At 44.4% G+C, this 22,702-nt stretch overlaps 2 protein-coding genes and 1 pseudogene across 2 annotated transcripts in view; 1 reads left to right on the forward strand and 2 right to left on the reverse strand.

Moving 5' to 3' along the window:
• The window catches only part of LOC102852180, a 33,170-nt pseudogene extending 17,096 nt beyond the window's left edge, over window positions 1-16,074 (reverse strand).
• A 336-nt stretch (window positions 16,075-16,410) lies between these two features.
• LOC102854637 (uncharacterized protein C12orf73-like) lies at window positions 16,411-16,614 on the reverse strand. The gene has a single exon (XM_006898631.1). It carries the CDS (start codon window positions 16,612-16,614, stop codon window positions 16,411-16,413), a length of 204 nt encoding a protein of 67 aa, XP_006898693.1.
• The window catches only part of C5AR1 (complement component 5a receptor 1), a 57,035-nt gene continuing 50,945 nt past the window's right edge, over window positions 16,613-22,702 (forward strand). The window contains exon 1 of the mRNA XM_006898697.1: window positions 16,613-16,732. Coding sequence (XP_006898759.1) covers window positions 16,613-16,732 — 120 coding nt within the window. The remainder of the gene's footprint in view (window positions 16,733-22,702) is intronic.

Here is a 22,702-nt window from a genome sequence, read left to right on the forward strand (position 1 = left end):
ACTTCACTGATTTCATCTCCTTGTCAAAGATCAGTTGACCATAGATAGATGGGTTGATCTCTGGATTCTCAATTCGATTCCATTGAGAGAAGGTTGGCGTTTACGGCTCTTGTACATAGGGTCACCATGAGTCGAAAGCGACTCAATGGCACATAACAACAACAATAACAATGCATAATATATAAGCAGTTACGACAATTCCATAACTCTCAATCTACTGAGAGTCATGGCCCCGTGAAGCTGATTCATGTGTAGAGGAGGGCAACAGTTTAACCAATGACAGCAGAGTAATGGTTAGGAGTGCTAACTTTGGAGCCAAACGGCTCAGGTTCAGCTGTCAGATCTTCCTCTCAGTAGCTGTGTGACTTTGAGGAGGTGGCTTAACGTCTCTGAGCTTGGAAAATGAAGGTAATAAAAGTACTCCCAAACTTGCTCTGAAGATTAAAGAAGCTAGTGATCGTTTGAACAGTCTGGAAAGTTCTCTCCATCCCCCTCTTTCCCTCAGGGCTTTGAAAACTTGAATCCTGAGGGATTCGCCATCTTTGAGCCCTGGAGCAGAGGAAATGGTGAGTCAGAGGGAGGGAGGGACCCTCCATTCTCTGTCCCCCTTCTTTCTGTTTGCTCTCTCTTCTCTCCCAAACCATTTCTCTCTGATCTCTAGTCACCTCTGTCCTTCTCTTCATTTTCACTTCTTTCTCTCCCCCAGCCTCTGCGTCTGGGCTGGTCTCTCTGTCTCTGGCCTTAGAATCCATATCTCTTTCAGTTTTTGTCCTCTCTGTCTCTTGATCTGTGCCTCTCCCTGATGTCTCACGTTTCTAGTTCTTATTCTGTCTCTGTTGCTCCTCTGCCCGAAGCTGCCTCATATTTCTCCTCTTTTCCTGACTTTTCTCAACGCTTCTCACCCCGTGCCCCCTCTCTTGTCCCATCTGCCTTCTCCGTCTCTTCCTTCATCTCAGCGTCCAGCTGCTGTCTCTGTCCCTTTCCTAATCTCTCTCTGTTCCTTCTTGTTCCTGCGGCCCTGTTTCACCAGCTCTCGCTTCATCTTTCATTTAAGACCTTTGTTTTGCACCAGCTGTGACCACAGGAAGCTCTGGTGGCAAAGTCTGTAACGAGTTGAGCGGCAAGCCCAGAGGTTGTGCATCTCTTAAGGGTTTTGATCCACAAGCCACTCTGTGGGAGAAAGATGGGCAGCGTCCTCTTCCACGACTTACAGTCTCAGAAACCTCACAGAGCTTTGCTGTGGGTCAAAATCAACCAGACAGCAGTGGATTTGAATTTGCAACTGTAAACACAGCAGTGAACAGAGGAGGCAAAAATCCTTCCCTCTGTGGAGATGACACATTTAGTGGGTGGTGGACAAGGGATGTGCTTAACACATTGTTGTTATGTGCCATCAAGCCACCTACGACTTATGGTGACCCTGTGTACACTAGCTCTGCACCCTGCTTTAGCCTGAGCCAATCTCACCGTCTCGGACAGACCTGATCCCATTTCTCCAGTCACTGAGACAATCCATCTCATCTGGGGTCTTCCTCTCCACGCTGTCCCTTCACCCTTCCAAGTGTGGTAACACTCTCCAAGGACTGGTCCCTCCTGGCCATGTGCCCAAAGTATGTGAGATGCCGCTTCAAATATTCTTTGCCTCCAGGGAGCAGCTTGGTTTCACCCTCTCTAGGACAGACTTGTTTGTTTTCCTGGCAGTCCATGGTATGTTTAATACTCTTCTCTAGCATCAAACTCAAAGGCCTCGGTCCTTCTTCTATCATTCTTAGTTATTGTCTGACTCTCTTGTGTAGCAAGCAATTGCAAAGACCATGGGCTGAATCAGGGCCACCTTAGTCTCCAGACTGATATCCTTGCTCTTCAGTACTCTAGAAAGGTCCCTGACAGCCGCCTTTCCCATTGCAATTAGTCTTTTGTTTTCCTGATTGCTGGCGCCAAGAGTGTTGATTGTGCAACCAAGTAAGTGGAAATTGTTAACAACCTCAATCTATTTCTATGCTTAATACATTATATTCATGTTATGTCAGCTTGAAGGAGCCCTCATGGTGCAAAGGTTAAGTACGCAATTGATACCTGGGACATTGGTTGTTCAAACCCACTCATTGGTCCCTTGTGGGAGAAAAACTTGACCTGCTGTAGAAAAACTATATCCAATCATGTGTCCAGACTTTCTAGACCCATCAAGGCTACTCTCTTCCTGAGAGTATGCCCCAGAGTTGCTCTTTGAGTCACATGTAACCAAGTAATAATTTATTTCAAAGAGTCAAAGATTGTCCCCTTCGAGTATTGCACTTCTTTATAAAGGTAATCTACGTCCCAAGGGCATGTGGTTTGAATCTACCAGATACTCCGCTGGAGAAGGATGGGTAATCTCATGTTCCAGTCAGATCTGATTCCATTGTTGTGTTGTTGTTAAGTACCACTGAGTAGTAGACGACTCATAGCGACCCTATGAACGAAAGAAAGACTTGAGCACTGTTTATAGAGTTTCTAGAGGCAAGCCATTTCGGAAGTGGATGCCACTCCTGCTTCCAAGCTTGTTTTAATAGGGGAGCTCCACCAAACACTGTCCATGATGGGTAACCATTATTGCATTTGGCACATCGGTGTCACAATGTTTAGCATCCCAGCAACTATGGGTTATCTCTGAACAGCCGATTCCATGGTCCACAACAATAAAAAAAAGGTTATCTATGTGGGCAACAAATATTTTGGGTGGATTCTAGAAGCACTAGTCCTCTGTCTTAGAGGAAGTACAGCTGAAATGCTCCTTAGAATTAATCCAGGATGGATTCGTCTCATGTGCGACCCTATGTACAAGAGCCCCAAACGCTGTTCTATCCTGTGCCAACCTCACCGTCTCAAATACACTTATTCCCACCACTCCAGTCACAGAATTGATCCATCTCATTGAGGGTCTTCCTCTCCTGTGCCATCCCTCCACTCTCCCAAACATGATGTCCCTCTCCAAGGACCAGTCCCTCCTTGCAACATGCCCAAAGCATGTCAGACGAAGCTTCAGAATCCTTGACTCCAAGGAGCATTCCAGCTTCACCCTCTCCAGGACAAACCTGTTTGTTGTCCTAGCAGTCCATGGTATATTCAACACTCTTCTCCAGCACCACAGCTCAAAGGCATCAATTCTTTTTCTATCATCCCTATTCACTGTGCAACTCTCCCACTCATAGCACGTAATTGTGAAGACTATAGCCCGGATCAGGCGCACCTTAGTCTCCAGCCTGACGTTATTGCTCTTCAGTACTCTTGAGACGGCCCTCACAGCTGACTTTCCCAATGCAATTAGTTTCCTGATTTCCTGGCTGCTGTTACCAAGAGTGTTCTCTGTGGAGCCAAGCAAACTAAAACTGTTAACTATCTCAATCTCTTCACCATCCATACTGATGCTGCTAATTGGTTCAGTGGTGAGAATCTTTGTTTTCCTGACGTTGAGCAATCCATATTGGAGGCTGCAGTCCTTGACCTTCTGCAGCAAGTACTTCAGATATTTAAAGACATGCAGAAGAAGGTGGAGAGTCAGAGAAAGAGGGGAAGACCGTTAACAAGATGGACTGACACACAGCGATTTTAACAATGGGCTGGAGCCTGTCAGAGACGGTATGGCTGGTGGAGGCTACACGGGTCAGATCTGCTGTTCACAGGGTCGCCATGAGTCAACTTGACAGCCCCTAACAACAGCATTTGCAAGCATGGCTGAGAGGAGGAGAGTGGAGGGGATTAAATAATTGAAAGTGAAACAACCAGAAGAGAAATGATGTTATATGTGAAGAATATTATTGAAAGGCATTGAATGTTCTTATGTCTAGAAACTGGAAAGGGAGTGGGGTTTACTCTCGCATTTTTTCTTTTGAAAAGAAATCATCATGAAAAGACCGCCACCGAGAAAACCCTGTGGGACGATCCTTCTCTGTCACATGGGATCACCATGATTCAGAAAAGGTTGACAGCTCACTTCTTATCAGTCTGAGTCATAATTGACTTGATGGCAATTTGTTTGGCTAGCCAGACACTAATTAGCACAGAGGAGAAAAAGGAATCTGGGAAAAGGCATGGGGATGTGGGGTGCTGTTTAATATTTTGCATAGAGAAATAAGTGATACTTAAGTAGAAGCTTTAAGGAGGTAGAGGTCAGGGAGCCATGCAGGAATGTAGAGTGAAAGCATTCCGGGCACAGAGTGTAGCCAGTGCAAAGGCCCTGAGGCATGTGCTGCTGGGCTTGTTTAAAAGGCAGCAAAGAAACCAGAATGGCCAGAGCATTGTAAGAGACAGAGGGCAGGGGAGAGAGAGACAGGACAGATGGTACATGGCTTCTTGGGCACAGTGAGGAATTTGGCTTTGAGACAGGAACCGTGGAAGAGCTCTGAGCAGAGGGTGAAGTGCTGATTTAGGCTCTCACAGGCGCCGTCTGGCGACCATATGGGGAATAGACTGTGGGGGTCCATTAGGTTCAGATGAGGACAATGGCGTTGGCCGTTATCAGAATCTGCTTATACCAACATACTTTGTAGATATTGTAGGCTCAGTTCCGAGAACCACATATTACAGGAAAGGAAATCGCACGATAGTGATTTCAGTTGTGAAGAATTGATGCCTTTGAATTGAGGTGTTGGAGAAGAGCCCTGAATATCCCATGGATTGCCTGAAGAACAAATAGATTTGCTTAGAGAAAGTGCAGCCAGTGTGCTCCTTGGAGGCAAAGAATGAAGATTTGTCCCACGTACTTTGGGCATGTTGTAGGAGAGGCTATTTCTTGGAGAGGGACGTCATGCTTGGGAAGGTGGAGGGGCAGCGAAAGAGAGGAAGAACCTTGACCAGGTGGGTTACACGGTGACTGAGGCAATGGGCTTGAGGGTGTCAGAGATTGTGAGGATGGCACGGAATAGGACAGGGCTCAGATCTGTACTCGGCTCAATGGCACCAGCAGCAGCCGTGCATGCATAAGTTAGACATCACACAATAGATAGAGCTGTGGTTAAGGCATTCAGTTTTACTCAAAAAGTCGGTAGTTCAAAACCACCGACTGCTCTGCTGGAGGAAGAGGAGGCATTTGGTTTCTGTGAATGTTACAATCCTGGAAATATTCTGGGCCAGTTCTCCTCTGTCCTGTAAGATTGCCACGGACTTTAGGCATAGTGCCTTTGGGGAGTAGTCTACAACAGAGGCTACAGCTGAAGGGGAAATGTTTGGAATATTGCAGGAATTACCAAAATTCTGTGACAAAGACATGAAGCGAGCACATGCTACTGGAGAAATTTGTTAAAAAAAAAAGAAAGAATGCAATATCTGTGAAACAATTAAGCCAAGAGAACTACAATGAGGTACACTTCTCTGTGTAATTATTGTGTTAAAATACATGCAACACAAAACATTTGACCATTTGAAAAGAAACAATTCGGTGACAATTATATAAAATTCAGTTCAGCCGTTGTTAAAGCTAAGGGCAATAAAATGAAGTTTGCCCATATATATTTAAAAATGTGTATTCTGACCCAGTCTGTTGTTGTTGTTTTGTGCTGTCGAGTTACTTAAAACTCATAGTGATATTGTGTGCAACAGCCCTGAATGAAGCCTGCTCTATCCTGAACCAACTTTATTGTTTCTGACACACCTACTCTCATTACCCCAGTCACTGAATCAATCCATCTCATGCAGTGTCTTCCTCTCTTGTGCTGTCCCTCCCTCCACCCTCCCAAGCATGACATCCCTCTCCAAGGACTGGTCCCTCTTTGCAACATGACCAAAGTATGTCAGATGAAGCCTCAGAATCCTCGCCTCCAAGGAGCAGCCTGGTTTCACCCTCTCCAGGATAAACCTGTTTTCCTAGCAGTCCATGATAAATTCAGCACTCTTCTCCAGCACCACAGCTCAAAGGCATCAATTCTCCTATCATCCCTTGCCATGGTCCAGCTTTCTGGCACATAACAAGTAATTGAGGAGATGATGGTCTGGATCAGGTGTTTCCAGACTGACATCATTGCCTGTTGTTGTTGTTATGTGCCATTGAGTTGCCTGCTACTCATAGTGACCCTATGTACAACAGCTCTAAACCCTGCTCTATCCTGTGCCGATCATATTGTCTCTGACACACTTACCCACATTGTCCCAGTCACTGAATCAATCCACCTCATAGAGGGTCTTCCTCTCCTGCACTGTCCCTCCACCCTCCCAACCATGACATCCCTCTCCAAGGACTGGTCCCTCTTTGCATCATGTCCAAAGTATGTCAGATGGAGCTTCAGAATCCTTGCCTCCAAGGAGCAGTCTGGTTTCACCCTCTTAAGGACTAACCTGTTTGTTCTCTTAGCAGATACCGTTGTCTGGGGTGGGGGAAGTGTTTTCTATTCTTTTGGGTGTTGTCTATCTGTTATTGTTGTTGTTGTTAGCTGTTGTAGGTGACTACAATAAGGACTCTATGAACAACAGCTCTGAACTTCACCCTATCCTGGCTTTCCTCACCATCTCTGAAATGTTGAGCCTGTTATTACAGGGAGCTCCGGTGGCTTAGTGTTTAGAGGTTGTGCTGCCAACCCAAAGGCAGGCAGGTCGAATCCACCAGATGCTCCATAGGAGAAAGATGGACACTCTGCTCTCACGTGATTTACGGCCTCTGAAAACCTGCTGGAGGGGCAGCTATGAGTCAGTTCTGCCTCATTGGCAAATAACAATAACATTGTTACAGTCACTGTTTATCCATATTGTTGAGAGTCTTCCTCTTTCTCTGACCCTCCGCCTTTTCCAGCCTGATGTCCAAGGACTTCTGGTCACATGCCAAGTAAATGAGATAAAGTTTTACCGCCTTTGCCTCTAACACACACCCTGGTTGCACTTCCTTCAAGAGAGATTTGTTCCAACAGCTATTTCTGTATTTCTACCACTATTCTCCAATCCGAAGGGTCATCTCGAAGTCAGTTCCAACTTGACAGTAAAGAGTGATACTAATATAAAGTGTTCATGAGAAGGAAAATTGTGTGTGGAGAACTTGGAAACTCTTTTGTGATATCTTCACAGCTTTTCTTTTTTTTTTTCCACAGCTTTTCTGTAGATCGAAAACTATCTTGAGATTAAAATGTCACTTTAAGGGGAGCTCTGGTGGCCTAGTGGCAAGAAGCTGCACTGCAATCCCAGAGGAACAGGGTTCGAATACACCAGACGCTCTGCCGGAGAAGGAGGCGCAATATCCTCCTGTACCAGTCAGATCTGATTTGACGGTACACGCATACAAAATTTAAAAAAATTAAAAAAAATGTCACTTTAGAAATCATAAAAAAAAAGAGTGATTTGTTTGTTCATTTGGTAATCCAAGGGCTATTCAGAGCTCTGCTCCATCAAACGCCACAATTCAAAACCATTAATTCTTCTCAGGTCTTTCTTCTGCCCCACTTTCAGATGCGTGGGGAGAAAGCAAGTGCTGCCACAGTAGAGATAACACGAGGAGAGGAGGCTAACAATTGGAAATATCTTCCCTCAGAGTTTATTGTTGTTGATGCTCTTAGATGCCATTGGGTCAATGCAGTGGGTCAAGCAGGACCCACTCCCAGTGACCCCATGCACAGCAGAGCTGAAACCTCTCCTCTCCTGCACCACCTTCATCATCTCAGATGCACTTGAGCCCAGTGCTCCAGTCACTGTCAATCCATCCCATTGAGGACCTTTCTCTCATGTGCTGGCCTTTCGTCTCTCCAAGCATGATGTCCCTTTCCAAGGGATAGTCTCTCCTTAGCAACATGCCCAAAGTATGTGAGAGGAAGCTTGCCCATCCTTTCTCCGAGGAGCTCTATGGCTGCATTTCCTCCAAGACGAATCTGTTCTTCTGGCAATTTATTCAGTGCTTTTCTCCAACACCACCACTCAAAGGCATGGATTCGTCTTCTGTCTTCTTTATTTATTGTCCAACTTTCAGATGCAAAAAGAAGCAGTTGAAAATATCCTCGCTTGGCTCAGAGGCACTTTAGTCTTGGTTTTTGGCATTATGGAGAGGTCCAAGACAGCACATTTTCCCCAAGGCAACACATCTTTTGTTCCTTTACTACTGTTACCATGGATACTGATTGTGAACCCAAGTAAAATGAAATAATTGACCACTCCAATCTTTTCTCCATGATCTATCATGATGTTTCCTACTGGTCCAGTAGCAAAGATTTTTGTTTCCTTGATTTTGAGGTGTAATCTATACTGAAGGTTAATCTTTTGAGTTTCAGCAATAAATGCTTCTAGTTTTCTTCAAGGAAAGTTGCATCTGCAACTTAGCTGCATAATGCAGGTTGTTAATGAGTCTTCCTCCAATTCTGATGCCACGTTCTTCTTCCTATAGTCCAATTTCTCAAATGATGTTCTCAGTATTCAGATTGAAGAGGTATTAATAAAAGATATAACCCTGATGCACACCTCTCCTAATTTTAAGCCATGAAATATTCCTATGTTCTATTTGGACAACTGCTTTTTGATCTACGTAGATTTTGCATGAGCACAATAAATGTTCTGGGATTCCCATTCTTCTCATTGTTATCCAGAATGTGTATGATCCACAGAGTCAAATACCTTTGCATAGTCTATAAAGTATGAGTAAGTATCTTTTTAGTTTTTTCTGCTTTCAGACATGATACGTCTGACATCATCAATTATTTCCCTGTGCTATGACCTCTTCTGAATCCAGCTTGAATTTTTTTAAGTTCCGTGTCTTACTGGTCCAGCTGTTTTTTGAATAATCTTTAACAAAATTTTACTTACATTTGATAGCAATATGTAGTCGTTCCCTATAATAACCTATAAATATAAATATAACAGCGTACAGTGAGTTCTGTTGCATTATAATTGGTCACTTTTACATTGACTGTCTTACCATGGTCTTGTAATTATCACTAAGTAATTTGGCAGAGCTATGGAAATAAAGTGCTGTGAGCTATCAAGGGCATTGGACAGCTTGCTAATAATGCAAATGAATTCTCATGGCACTTTCATAGAGATTGTTGTTGTTAAGTATTGTTGGGTACAATATGACCCATAGCAACCCTATAAATAGCCAGCTTGAAACCTATTCTGTGCCGTCCTCATCATCTCTGACATATTAGAGCCCATTGCTGAAGTCCCTGTGTCAATCTGTCTCATTGAAGGTATTCCTGTCTTTTGTTGACTGTTCATCTTTGAACCATGATGTCCCTTTCCAAGGAATAACCTCACCTCGCTATACGTCCAAAGCATGAAAGATGAAGCTTTGCCGTCTTTGCTGCCAAGGAACATTTCTGCTGTACTTTTTTCCAAGACAGAATCCTTTGTTCTTTTGAAAATCCATGGTATATTCAGAAATTTTCTCCAATGCCACAACCCAAAGGCACCAGCTATCTTCTGTCATCCTTAGTCATTGTCCAGCTCTGATGCAGAGCAGGTCATGGAAAAGACCATTGCCTGAATCAGGCGCACCTTAGTCTTCAAGGTGACATTCTTGCTCCTCTGGAGCTTAGTCTGGAGAGGTCCCTGAGAGCAGAATTGCCCAGTGCAGACAAAGATCTTAACCACAGGATCAACAGCCAACATTATGATAGATGGAGAAAGGATTGAAGCTGTCAAAGACTTAATCTAGCTTGGATCAGCAAGCAATACCTTTGGTATCAGAAGTTAGGAAATCAGGAGATGTATTGCTTTGGGCAAGTCCACTCTCAGGGACCTCTCCAGCTTGTAGGGGTGGGACCATGCAAATAAGGTATATGGAACGCTGAGGAGGGCATTGGTGAGTTTTGTTACCTTCTAGGCTTAAAATATGACTACAGAGAAGTCAGGTTTTGTACTACTTGGGCCCTAGAGTTAGGTAATTATTACACATCTTTCTCTTTGTTCATTGTGTTCCTTTTGAAAGTATAAAATAAAGGGAGCTCTGGTGGTCTAGTGGCAAGAAGCTGCACTGCAATCACAGAGGTACGTGGTTCGAATCCACCAGATGCTCTGCTGGAGAAGGAGGGACAATCTTCTCCTGTACCAGTCAGATCCGATTTGATGGCACACACACAGAGAATAATAATAAAAAAATTAAAAAAAGAAAGTATAAAATAAAGTAAAAATTCAACAATAAAAAATATGACTATGTGAGGAAGAATGTGGCATTAAGATTGGAGGAAGACTCATCGGAAACCTATGTTCTGCAGATGACACAACTTTGGTTGCAGAAAACAGAGGAAACTAGAAGTACTTACTACTGAAGCTCAAAGACTAGTCATGACATCAGAAAAACAAAAAATTCTTACAGCTCGACCAACAAACATCCTAATAAACGAAGGGAAGACTGAAGTCAAGGACTACGTTTTACTTTGAGTTTACAATCAACAGTTGGAATCCATCTATTTCTCTTCTGTTCAATCGATGGCAAGGGCTGGGCCTGCCAGCAGGAGGCGCCCAAGGACCGCTTCCCTCCTGGATCCTGAATCCTCAAATGCAAACTTGAAGCAATAAACGTCAATCAACTTGTGTGGAATCAATTAATAGCATCTAGGATCCCTTATCCTCAATTATGAACGCCAAAAAGTATTGACGACCAAAACACTCTTTTGAGGGGTTAATTTTGTCCCAGTCTCAAGCGGCATTCAGTTAACCAAAATAAAGCCATTTGTCTTTGGTGTGAATATTCACACATTTTTCCTGAAAAAAAAAAAAACAACCCGCCATTTCTAAGGTGGGAGGAGCGGCCTCTGAACCCCACGAGACTGTTACATAGCTAATGCATTCGCTCAGAATCATCTTTCTAAAATTGGAGCAATTCTTAATCCGGAAACATGTGCCTTAAGGGTTCTTGCTGAACCTTTGGGACCTGCCATTTGGAGCCATTCCAAGCCCAGACTCCTTTTATTTATGTGTTCGACATTTATTTAATGACTTTGGGGAGAAACTAATTTTCCATGAGGCTATTTTAAAGTACAGAATGACATTCACTTAGAGTGCCTGTTGTTAACGATCAGCTATTTTTAGGACTCTGTGTGTTTATGACTCTGTGTGAGTGTGCATGTGTGACAGCGTATGTGTGAATGAGTCCAAATGTTTGCTGATGTCTGTGATGGCAGGAGCCCCGGTGGCGCTATAGGTTAAACACTCAGCTGCTAATGGAAAAGTCAAAGGTTCAAACCCATCAGGTGCTCTGCAGGAGAAAGATGTAGCCACGCCCATGTTTATCGTGGCTTTGTTCATAATACCAAATAGTCGGAACCAACCCAAGTGCCCATCAACAAACGAATGGATAGAGAAGCTGTGGTATATTCACACAATGGGATACTATGCTGCATTGAAAAACAAGGAACTCATGCAATATTATACAAAATGAGTGACCTTGGAGGACATTATGCTGAGTAAAATATTTCCATCACAAAAGGACAAATATTGCATAGTGCCACTGTTATAAAAAAAGGACTGACATAGGGGTTGGGGGGAGACTGAGAAAGATGGGATAAATAATGAATACTGCATTGAAACAGATGAGGGAGAAAACTGTTTAAAAGTTCTATGTGATTAGGTATTTTTGTCATGACAGGAGTCCAGAATGAAGACTGTATAGTGGAGTGGACTTGGGGTGGGGGTGGGGGAGGAAATTGTATAACAATTAAAGAATTTTTCTTTTACTTTTCAAAGAGAAGAGTGAATTGGGGAGGAGGGGTGGACAGGGAGAAAAGTGCAACAGTGTATGAATGAATGGAAATCCAAAGTCTCTGTAAACTTTCATTAATATTAATTAAAAGAACAACAACAACAACAAAAAGATATAGCCATTTCCTCCCATAAAGATTTAAAAATATCCTGTCACTGCCTTCAAGTTGATGTCAACCCACAGCTGACCCTCCGGGGACTATTCAGCAGGAGATTGCCCATCTTTCTCCCTTAGAGAAGCTGGTGGATTTGAACCATCTGCCTTGGGTTTGGCAGCACAATCCCTTACACACTAGACTCTCAGAGCTCCCTCTGGGACAATTCTACTCTGCTCTGCAGGGTTGTTACCAATCAGAATCAAGTTGATGGTAGAAGGTGAGGTTATGTTGCTGGGACCATGGTTCCTGACTGGGACTGTCCCTTGTGCATGGTCCTTGGTGATCAAAAAATGTTAATGTCTGGTGAGTTGGCAAGTGCCCTGGCTTCGACCTCCCCTACTGGGAAAAAGTACTGAGCGAGGTGAGGTGCGTCACCACAGAAGGGCCCATACGACCACGGAGACACCAGGGCATGGACAGCAATTTCAGTACCTCTTAAGAGAGCTGCTGCTCTAGGGAGCTCTGGTGGTCTAGTGGCAAGAAGCTGCACTGCAACCCCAGAGGTATGTGGTTCGAATCCACCAGATGCCATACTGGAGAAGGAGGGGCAATCTCCTCCTGTACCAGTCAGATCCGATTTGAGGATACACATACACAAAATAATAATAAAATTTAAAAAAAATGAAAACAAAAAATAGTGCTGCCGCTTAGCGTTAGAGTCTCAGAGATGCTAAGCTTAGAATGTCCAATTTACCAAGAAAGGTGAGGCAACAACAGCGCAGGTGAAAGTAGAGGTAATTTACTAGAAAAAGTGAAAGTAAGTTCCAGAGAAAGGAAAGGAGGGGGTCGTTAGGCTACTGGGATCATGGGTTTACACAGATTTCTTCCTGGGGCGCGCTTTATGCAAAACAGGTGAGTGGTGGACCAATCGAGTGACGTGGCTCAAAGTTCCATTTCGATCATTCTTACACAATGTCACGATGTCACGGAGTTTCATGTGTAAAATACTAGTTATGGAGCTCTGGTGGCCTCGTGGCATGAAGCTGCGCTGCAAGCCTTGAAAGGCACAAGGTTCGAGGCCATCCACCAGCTGCTCCGCGGGAGAAGGAGGGGCAATCTCCTCCCATGTGATTAACTGCCTCTGAAAATCCGCCAGAGGGTCAGCTATGGGTCGGTTCTGACTCTGTGACACACAACAAAATACTAGTTAGGTCAACCAGCTTTTGCTTTCTTGTTTATCTTACACAGTCTCAGGCTGTGCTTTAAAAGTTTAACAAGGTCCAGCTGGAACGAGAAGGGACCCTATGATTTCACCTTTAACTCTCTTGTGGTTTTGATCCCAAATTGTTTTAGCTACTGTCTAAATCCTAACCAAAATGAACAGAAGGGGCTCAGCGATTCCCTATAACAAAGATTTTTTTAAGCAGAAGCAGCTTGGGAACAGCAGAGAGAGAGGAACCCCTCAGTGGTCGCCTCTGTCTCCCTGTTTGAGAGTGGGTCCAGAACGTAGAAAAAGATCTAAAAGGCGAAAGGGGCATATGTTTATTCATTAGTAAGTTGGGACTGAGGGGGACTGCAGGGTTATAAAGAACACCTGCACATGCAAATAACATTTAGGACGACGTCCACTGCAAAGGCTTCTGGGATTGGTTGGTATGACTTAGTCTGGGATGTCGCACATGCGCAGTTTCCTACAGTGCTGGTTCCAGTCCTCGTTGGCTGTTGTGCTCGGGTTAATGGCTCAAACTTGTGGTTCTGAAAAAACATTTTGTGAGGAACTAGTTAAACCTGAAGAGCTGATGGTTCATACGGAGCTGTTCTGCTAACCTAAAGGCAAGTCTAGCGGTTCGAATCCCCCAGCACCGCTGAGGGAGAAAGATGGGCAGTCTCCTCCTGTGTGATTCCAGTCTTTGAAACCCAAGGAAGGGTCAATACTGAATGCGTTTCGATTTGAGGGCAATGAGTTTATTTTAAATTTTATTTTTTCCCCCTTTTAAAAAAATTGTTATTTTACTGCTCCCCACCGTAGTTCCCCACCCACCCAGTCTCCCTTTTTTGCGGACCATAGTTTGCAGGCTACAGAGGGAAGAGGGAACAAAGCTGGGGTCTGGCGCCCCCAACATACAAATTATCACAACAATTAGCGTCTGCTCTTGGGAAATTGTCCGAGTGAGGAGGCCCAGCTCTTCATTCAAGCTGGTCTGTTTGGTGGTGACGTTGCTCTGGAGACGATGATGGGAGTTGATGTTGATGAAGCCAGGGGCATCGATTGGTTCATAACCGCCCTGCACGTTCATGCTCCCCAGCTCCTCATTGTGGAGGGAAAGTGGGGACTCCCGGATGTACACCTGGCCCTTGAAGACAGACACCTGCACCTTTCCTTCCACCCGTTCCTGTGACTTGGCAATGCTGTGGCGAACGAACTCACACTCAGGGCTGTGCCAGAAACCAGTGCACACCGGCTCAGCGAATTTCAAGCCCAGGCCTTGTTTGATTTTGCGCACTTCCCGATCCATCGTGAAGTCTTCGATGTCTAAATGGGCATGGTAAGAGGACTGTGCCTGCTGGGGTCTCGTAGATACCTCGGGACTTCATTCCAAGGGAGCGGTTCTCCACGATGCCGGTGCGACCCTCGCCATGCTTGCCAGAGACTTCATTCAGGTACATGAAGGATAGTGCGGTGGGTGGTACCATCCTTGACGTTTGTCACCTGCACGGGGTCTCCTTTCTTGAACTGGGTCTCAAGGATGGTGGGGGTGTTAAGGGCCTTGGCAGGGTCCTGGGTCTTTGTGTAGAGGCCTGGAGGGGCTCGTTTCTTGGGGTTCTCCAGGATTCCAGCCTCCTAGCTGATGTGCATGAGGTTTTTGTCCATGCTCCATGGGCTCTTGGGAGTGACTGGGATGGGAATTCCGTGTTGCTTTGCATACTCATTGCGGCCCTTGAACCGGCCTCCTCCAGGTGGTGATGACCTTAATCTGTGGGGCCAGCGAGTAGTAGGTCAGCTCAAACCAGACCTGATCATTTCCCTTTCCCATGGCGCCATGAGACACATACTTGGCTCCCTCCCTCTGGGCGATTTCCACTTGTTTGCAGGCGATGCAGGGCCTGGCGAGAGAGGTGCCCAGAACATGTTGTTGTTATGTGCAATCGAGTGGCTTGAGACTCACAGCGACCTTATGTACAAGAGCTCTAAACACCATTCTATCCTGTGCCAACCTAGCCATCTCAAACGCACTTATTCCCACCACTCCAGTCACAGAATCAATCCATCTCATCGAGGGTCATCCTTTCCTGCGCTGTCCCTCCACTCTTCCAAACATGATGTCCCTCTCCAAGGACCAGTCCCTCCTTGCAACATGCCCAAAGTATGTCAGGCGAAGCTTCAGAATCCTTGGCTCCAAGGAGCATTCTGGCTTCACCTTCTCCAGGAAAAACCTGTTTGTTCTCCTAGAAGTCCATGGTATATTCAACACTCTTCTCCAGCACCACAGCTCAAAGGCATCAATTCTCTTTCTATCATCCCTATTCACTGTCCAACTCTCTGATGCATAGCACATAGTTGTGAAGACCATACCCTGGATCAGGTGCACGTTAGTCTCCAGCCTGATATTGTTGCTCTTCAGTACTCTTGAGAGGTCCCTCACAGCTGACTTTCCCAATGCAATTTGTCTCTTGATTTCCTGGCTGCTGTTACCAAGAGTGTTGTTTGTGGAGCCAAGTAAACTAAAACTGTTAACTATCTCAATCTCTTCACCATCCATACTGATGCTGCCAGTTGGCCCAGGACATAGCAATCCTCAATCCTTGTGCAACGTACCTCCACAAACTGCTTGCTGGCATCCTCAATGAACACCTTTTTGGCTCCGAGCTTCCGGGCCGCCTTCCTGGCTTCCTTCTGACCAATGTTGGCCAGGTAGGCAATGACATCGTAGCCTTGTTCCTTCAGCCACATGAGGATGCTGGAGGTGTCCAGGCCGCTGCTGTAGGCCAGAACCACAGAGTCCTTCCTGGGCACCTTGTCTGGAATTGATGCTGTGGGTTTCTGGCTTGAGGAAGCTCAGCGAACCACTCGAGGTGCGGGCGCTGGTGGCAGACACCGGAGTAGGGCTATTTTTTTATTTTGTGTGTGTACCATCAAATTGGATCTGACCAGTACAGGAGGAGATTGCCCCTCCTTCTCCAGTGGAGCATCTGGTGGATTCGAACCACACACCTTTGGGATTGCAGTGCAGCTTCTTGCCACTAGGCCACCAGAGCTTGCCTTAGTATCAATTTTTTTTTTCATTATCAATGTGACTTTTATTATAGTTAATTTATGACCCCAATTCACCATTATAATTAAAGCTTATTCAGAAAAATAAATAGGCATTATAATGACAGAAGACTTTCCAAACACTTTATCCCACATGATATTCAAAAGTAAGCAAACATCTTCAAAACCACATTCAAGAAGCTGATGAAAAAGTTGTGGCCGTTTTCAAGACACATTGGCCAAACCATTGTTAATTCTCAACAAAGTTCTTATCTGTTGGATACCTGCTCTCACAGTTAATATTACATTAGATGCTTCAGAACAAGTAGTTTGACTTTCAATAAATATTTAAAAATATATGTTCAAGATTTATAATATTATTCACAGAATCCTTGGCATGGTTGTGTTTTAGGTTTTTTACTGCTTCGAAATCTGAGGTTCATGTTGTAACTCTTCTAGTCCCAAAAGCTGTGTTTTGAGTTCTCCAGGCTTTGGTGGAATTTCAGGTATTGTCAGGTCCGGCTGGTAGTACCGGTGCACCACTTCGGCCCCTGCGCACATGGCCAGCAGGCTGGACGCGAACATTTTCAGATAGGTGGGCCAGGGCACACCCGCGGGCATGGTCAGCGGGCTGGACGGGGAAGGAAAGCGGTGGTTAGACAGAAAGTTCTCAGCCCAGGGCCAGACGGCGCTGGAAATGAGCATTCATTCGCCCTGGATACAACGCCAAGCCGCAATAGTGCAGGGCCAAATGCTCGGGCTCTCCCTTGATTCCCCTGTCCACCCTCGTTTTTGGTTTCTTCGCTGAGGACACTAAGGAACGTCCCTACCAGGGCCAAGACCAGCTTTTAAAAGTCTATTAGCGTGGGGATTGGTGGGCCCTCTTAGTATCAATTTTTAAACACAGAACAGTCGGTCTGGGGTCTCAGAGAAGCAGGAAACATGGTTTGCAAAATTCAAGTTTCACTCTCCTCGGAGTCCTACGTGTGTCGTGTCTCTGTGAGGGTGGCTGTCTCTAGGTGTGAGACCATGAGTATGTGTGCAATTATATGTGTGTGCGGACATCTGAGTGTGTCATGTGTGAAGGTGAATATATGTGAGTGTGACTATCTCGGTATGAGGATGTGTCTATGTTTGAATATAATGAGGCTTTGTGGACTGTGTGAATAGACGTGTGTGTGAGGCTAGTTATGAGATCAATCTCGTCTCTGCTCAATCATTTAATCTCTAGAATGTCAAGAGATTGACTCAAGAGACGATCTAATCCTTCAGATTGTGGCTTGTGTATTAGCATCACTTCCATCAAGCCTCACAGACATTATAAAGAGATCTGGTGATGTTGTCTATAAGGTGTTGGAGGCTAGAACTGACAACACGCAAGATCAATGGGAGATGTTACACAGTACTGAGGGTCATGGCCTAGCCAAGTTGATGCATATTTTTTTTGGGGAAAGGAGGGGCATGTGACTTAATCCATAAGAGACATTTAAGACAAGTTGAGTCTTTCAACATCTGACCACAATTGAGTGAGAATCCACTAATATAAATGGGAGTTCTGGTGGCTTAGTCATAAGAAGCTGTGCTGCAATCCCAAAAGGACGCGGTTCGAGGCCACCAGCTGCTCTGTGGGAGAAGGATGGGCAATCTCCTCCCGTGTGATTAACTGCCTCTAAAAACCCACTGGAGGGTCAGCTCTGGGTAGATTATGACTCCATAGTACAACAAGTGTGTGTGTGTGTGTGTGTGTGTGTATAAACACAATGAACCTTGATAAATGTCGACAGTTGTAGAGGGCCTTCAGGCCTTTTGTTCATAGGGTTGCCATGAGTCGTGCTCAACTTGAAGGCAATCAACAACAACAACAACAACAACTATATAATAAATATATATTTTTATATAGGCTGAACATCGTGACACTGATGTGTCAAATTTGTTAATGATTGGCTACCCAATGCAGACAGAGAATGGGGTGGAGCTCCCTGATTAAAACAAGCTTAAAGGAGGAGTGGCATTCACTTCCATAATAGCTTGCCTCCAGAAACCCTATGAACCTAGAGAGAGGATGAAAGGCACCCAAGCGTTGAGGACTCTCCTTCATAGGGTCGCTATGAGTCGCCTGCGACTCAACGGCACTGAACAACACAACAACATATATTTATATACATATATACATTTATCTATGTATATAATTGTTGTTCAGTGCCATCAAGTCAATCACGACTCATAGCGACCCTATGAACAAAAGACTTTAACCCTGTTTTATATCTAGTTTCTTCAAGTTAAAAGAATTTCCAGAGGCATGTTGTTTGGAAGTGGATGCCACTCCTGCTTCCAAGTATTTCTTAATCTGGGAGCTCCACCAAACAAATATTTTTTAAATTTAAATTTATTATTAATTTCAGTAAAAATTTACAGAGACTTTGGATTGCCATTCATTCATTGTTGCACTTTTCTGCCCTCCCAACCCTCCCCCCTAGTATACTACCCTTTTGGAACATTGTTTTACAAACCCTCCCCCAGGTCCACTCCACTGTGTAGCCTTCGCTCTAGACTCCTGTCATGACAAAAATACCTAATCACTTATCCCTTTTAAACAGTTTTCTCCCTTCTCTGTTTCAGAGCAGCATACATTATTGAACCCATCTTACTCAGTTTCTCCCCAATCCCAAGGTCAGTCCTGTTTTACAACAGTGGCACCATGCAGTATTTTTCCTTTGGTGATTGAGATATCTCACTCCGCATAATGTCCTCCAGAGTCACCCACTTTGAATAATATTGCGTGAGTTCCTTGTTTTTCAATGCAGTATAGTATTCCATTGTGTGAATATACCACAGCTCCTCTATCCATTCGTTTGTTGATGGTCACTTAGGTTGTTTCCAACTCCTTTCTATTGTGAACAAAGCTGCGATAAACATGGGTGTGCACATATCTGCTTGGATGTCAGTTATGGTCTCTTTGGGGTATATTCCCAGCAGTGGAATTGCTGGGTCAAATGGTATCTCTATTTTCAACTTTTTAAAAATTTTATTACTATTATTTTTGTGTGTGTGTGTGTACCATCAAATCAGATCTGACTGGTACAGGAGGAGATTGTCCCTCCTTTCCCGGCAGAGCATCTGCTGGATTCAAACCATCCGTCTCTGGGATTGCAGTACAGCTTCTTGCCACTAGGCCACCATAGCTCCCCTTATTTGCAACTTTTTGAGAGAGTGCCATACCACCTTCCACAGTGGTTGCACCCAAACATATTTATATAATATATTTGGGAGCATGAGTGGCATCCACTTCCATAATAGCTTGCCTCCAGAAATCCTATGAACCTGGAGAAAGGATGAAAGTCACACAAATGTTGAGGACTTTTGTTCGTAGGGTCTCTATGAGTTGCCTATGACTTGATGGCACTTAACAACAACAATAACAACATATTATATACAATATATAGTATCTGGAAGCAAGAGTGGCATCCACTTCCTAAACCATATGCCCCCAGAAACTATGAACTTTGATAAATGTCAGTAGTTGTAGAGGGGCTTCAGGCTTTTTGTTCATAGGGTCGCTATGAGTCAACAGCAACAACATATAAATATATATATTTACATATTATAAAAACCTATAACTATATATGTAGTACAACAACTCTATAGTAACACCCCCAAGAAGCAGTCAATCCACCAGATAATTAGAAAGAACAATCATTTTTATTTAAGCAACTAAGTTTTGGAGTGGTTTGCTATGCAAATAAGAACTATGTTTATGGAGGCAACTTTCAATTCATGGGTCATAAACATATGAGCTTACCAACCATCTGCTGAGAGAATTCTCAGGAGACTGAAATGTTGAGTAAGACTGGAAGAGCGTCAGACGAACCAATGCAGGGAAGGACAGAGGGGAAGCAGCCTCCAGCACACGGGTTGAAGGAGACACTCAGAGATGGGGTGAGAAACCAGCTGAGGGCCAGATAAATAGACACTCAGTGATCCAGGGTGGAGAGATGTGCGGGGAGAGAGAGGAAGACCCAGCAGAGGCAGAATATGATGCTCACTGACAGAGACTGTTGTTGATTGCCTCAAGTTGAGCACAATTCATAACGAACAAAAGACCTGAAGCCTTTCTATAACTATTGTTGTTTCTCAAAGTTCATAGAGTTTCCTGAGGCTTGTTGTTTAGGAAGTGGATGCCACTCTTGCTTCCAGCTTCTCTAGCCATTCGTTTGTTGATGGGCACTTAGGTTGTTTCCAACTCCTTGCTATTGTGAACAAAGCTGCAATAAACATGGGTGTGCATATATCTGCTTGGATGTCAACTATGGTCTCTTCAGGGTATATTCCCAGTAGTGGAATTGCAGGGTCAAATGGTATCTCTATTTGCAACTTTTTGAGAAAGCGCCATACTGCTTTCCACAGGGGTTGCACCATTTTACACTCCCACCAACAGTGAATCAGGGTTCCAGTTTCTCCACAACCTCGCCAGCATTTGTTGCTTGCTGTTCTGTTAAATTTTGCTATTTTGACTGGGGTGAGATGATATCTCATAGTTGTTTTACACTCTTGCTTCCAAAGAGACTAAGAGAAGTGAAATCTGGGATGAGAGGAACTGAGCTGAAAGGTGGGTGTCAAAATCTCATGATGACTTTAACCACAAGGGTGAGAAAGAATCCCAAGACTGGGTCCTAAGAGGCTGAGGTCAGACATACCTCCACCTCCTCCCCCAACATTTGCATCAATTCTGATAGCAACTATCCCTCCCGTAAGTCAATGGAATGATCACACAGAACTTACAATTACTCATGATTATGCAGCCCATTAGAGAAATAACAGGGTACAAATTAAGGACAGAAATGATTCACTATGCAGTTCTTTGATCAGGACTCTTGTTTCTCCGCCGTGTGTAAAGGTAGAGGTTTCTCTGAATCTTGATCCCTTGGGCCTTTTGGCCTGGCCTCTGTACTGTTTGGACAAATGCTACAAATTTACTTAGTTCCATCAGTGAGTGCTTGAGATACCTTAGTCCACCAGCAAGCCGTGGACTGAAGGCACTCGGTTATTTCACTCTGCTCTGATGGCCAAGTGGTAAGAAGTTGGGCTGCAATCCCAGTGGCACACGGTTCGAATCCACCAGCTGCTCTGTGGGCAAAAGATGGGCAGTCTCCTCCCATATGATTGACCGCCTCTGAAAAGCCACTATGGCTCAGTTCTGATTCTATGGTACAAAACAAAACATGTACAGTGACAAGTGCCCCCAAACACCCTACTCATTCAAGAAACTTTCTGTCTGAAAGTGTTCTGCTCTCTAGCTCTGTGAGTTGGCACCAACTGTAGCCCACTCTACTGTCCTGGGCCAGTGTCCTGATTCTGTCATGGCTGTTTCTCTGAAGTCATTCATACGCTCTCTGGTATTACAACTCCCTCTCTCTTCTGGGTCTAGGAGGTTCTCAGCACAGGAATCCTGAATCAAAAGGATGTACTCCACTCCTAGATTTTCTTTTTTGATGGTAGTGAGGTTCCCCTGTCTACCTTTGAAATGGTTTGTTTTCATTCTAACAGTATGGGGAAGAAAATGGACCAATCCCTTTGCTAGGGTTCAATAATAATACGTTTTATTTGAACAGCCCCAAGGGTGTCAAGTTGCTGTCAAGTCAACTATGACACATAACAAGTCTATGAACAGTAGATCTGAACCTTGTCCTATTCTGCTCCACCCTCAAGATCTCTTTTTAATATTTTTTAAATTTTATTTTATTATTTTTTGTGTGTACCGTCAAATCAGATCTGACTGGTACAGGAGGAGATTGCCCCTCCTTCTCCAGGAGAACATCTGGTGAATTTGAACTGCACACCTTTGGGATTGCAGCACAGCTTCTTGCCAGTAGGCCACCAGAGCTCCCTCTTCAAGATCTCCTTCATGCTTAAAAACCCATTGTGGTAGTCACCAAGTCAATTCATCTCATTGAGGGTCTTCCTTTCTTTAGTGGACCTTCTAGTGAACCTCCAGCATGATGTCTCACTCTAAGAACTGGTTCCTTCTGAAAATAAGCACAGAGTAAGAGAGATGAAGGGTGTCATACCTGGTGTGAGTTATCAAGCTGTTCATTCTCCTTGCCAGTCCATAAGCACCCTATTTGCTTATAGAAATTACAAGACCATTATTGTTGTGGCTGTCGAGTTGAATATGTCTCATACAACCCTATGAAGAATTGACCCAAACTCTACCCTATCCTGTGCCATACTCATTATCTCTGAGACACTAGAACCCATTGCTGAAATCACCATGTCAATCCATCTTGTTGGGGGTCTTCCTCTCCTTCTCTGACCTACATCATGATGTTCCTTTCCAAAGAACAGCCTCACCTAGCTAGCTACATGTTCAAAATATGAAAGATGAAGCTTCACCATCCTTGCTTCCAAGAAGCATTCTGGCTGTACTTTTTCCAAGACATCCTTATTTGTTCTTTTTGCAGTCCATGGGATATTCAGTACTCTTCTCCAACACCACAACTCAAAGGCAACCAGTTCCTCTTTTGTCATCCTTATTCATCATCCAGAAGAATGTCTATGTTTCATTGATTATGCAAAGGCGTTTGACTGTGTGGATCATAACAAACTGTGGCTAACTCTGAGAAGAATGGGAATCCCAGAACATTTAATCGTGCTAATGTGAAACCTATACTTGGACCAGGAGGCAGTCGTCAGAACAGAGGAGGGTAACACC

Source organism: Elephantulus edwardii, unplaced genomic scaffold, assembly GCF_000299155.1.
Source record: "Elephantulus edwardii isolate Elephantulus edwardi_28Jun2011 unplaced genomic scaffold, EleEdw1.0 scaffold00236, whole genome shotgun sequence".
Classification (NCBI taxonomy): Eukaryota; Metazoa; Chordata; class Mammalia; order Macroscelidea; family Macroscelididae; genus Elephantulus; species Elephantulus edwardii.

Excerpts from the sequence above, each read along its gene's own strand:
- LOC102854637 (XM_006898631.1), bottom strand. The coding sequence starts at position 16,614 with ATGCCCGCGGGTGTGCCCTGGCCCACCTATCTGAAAATGTTCGCGTCC.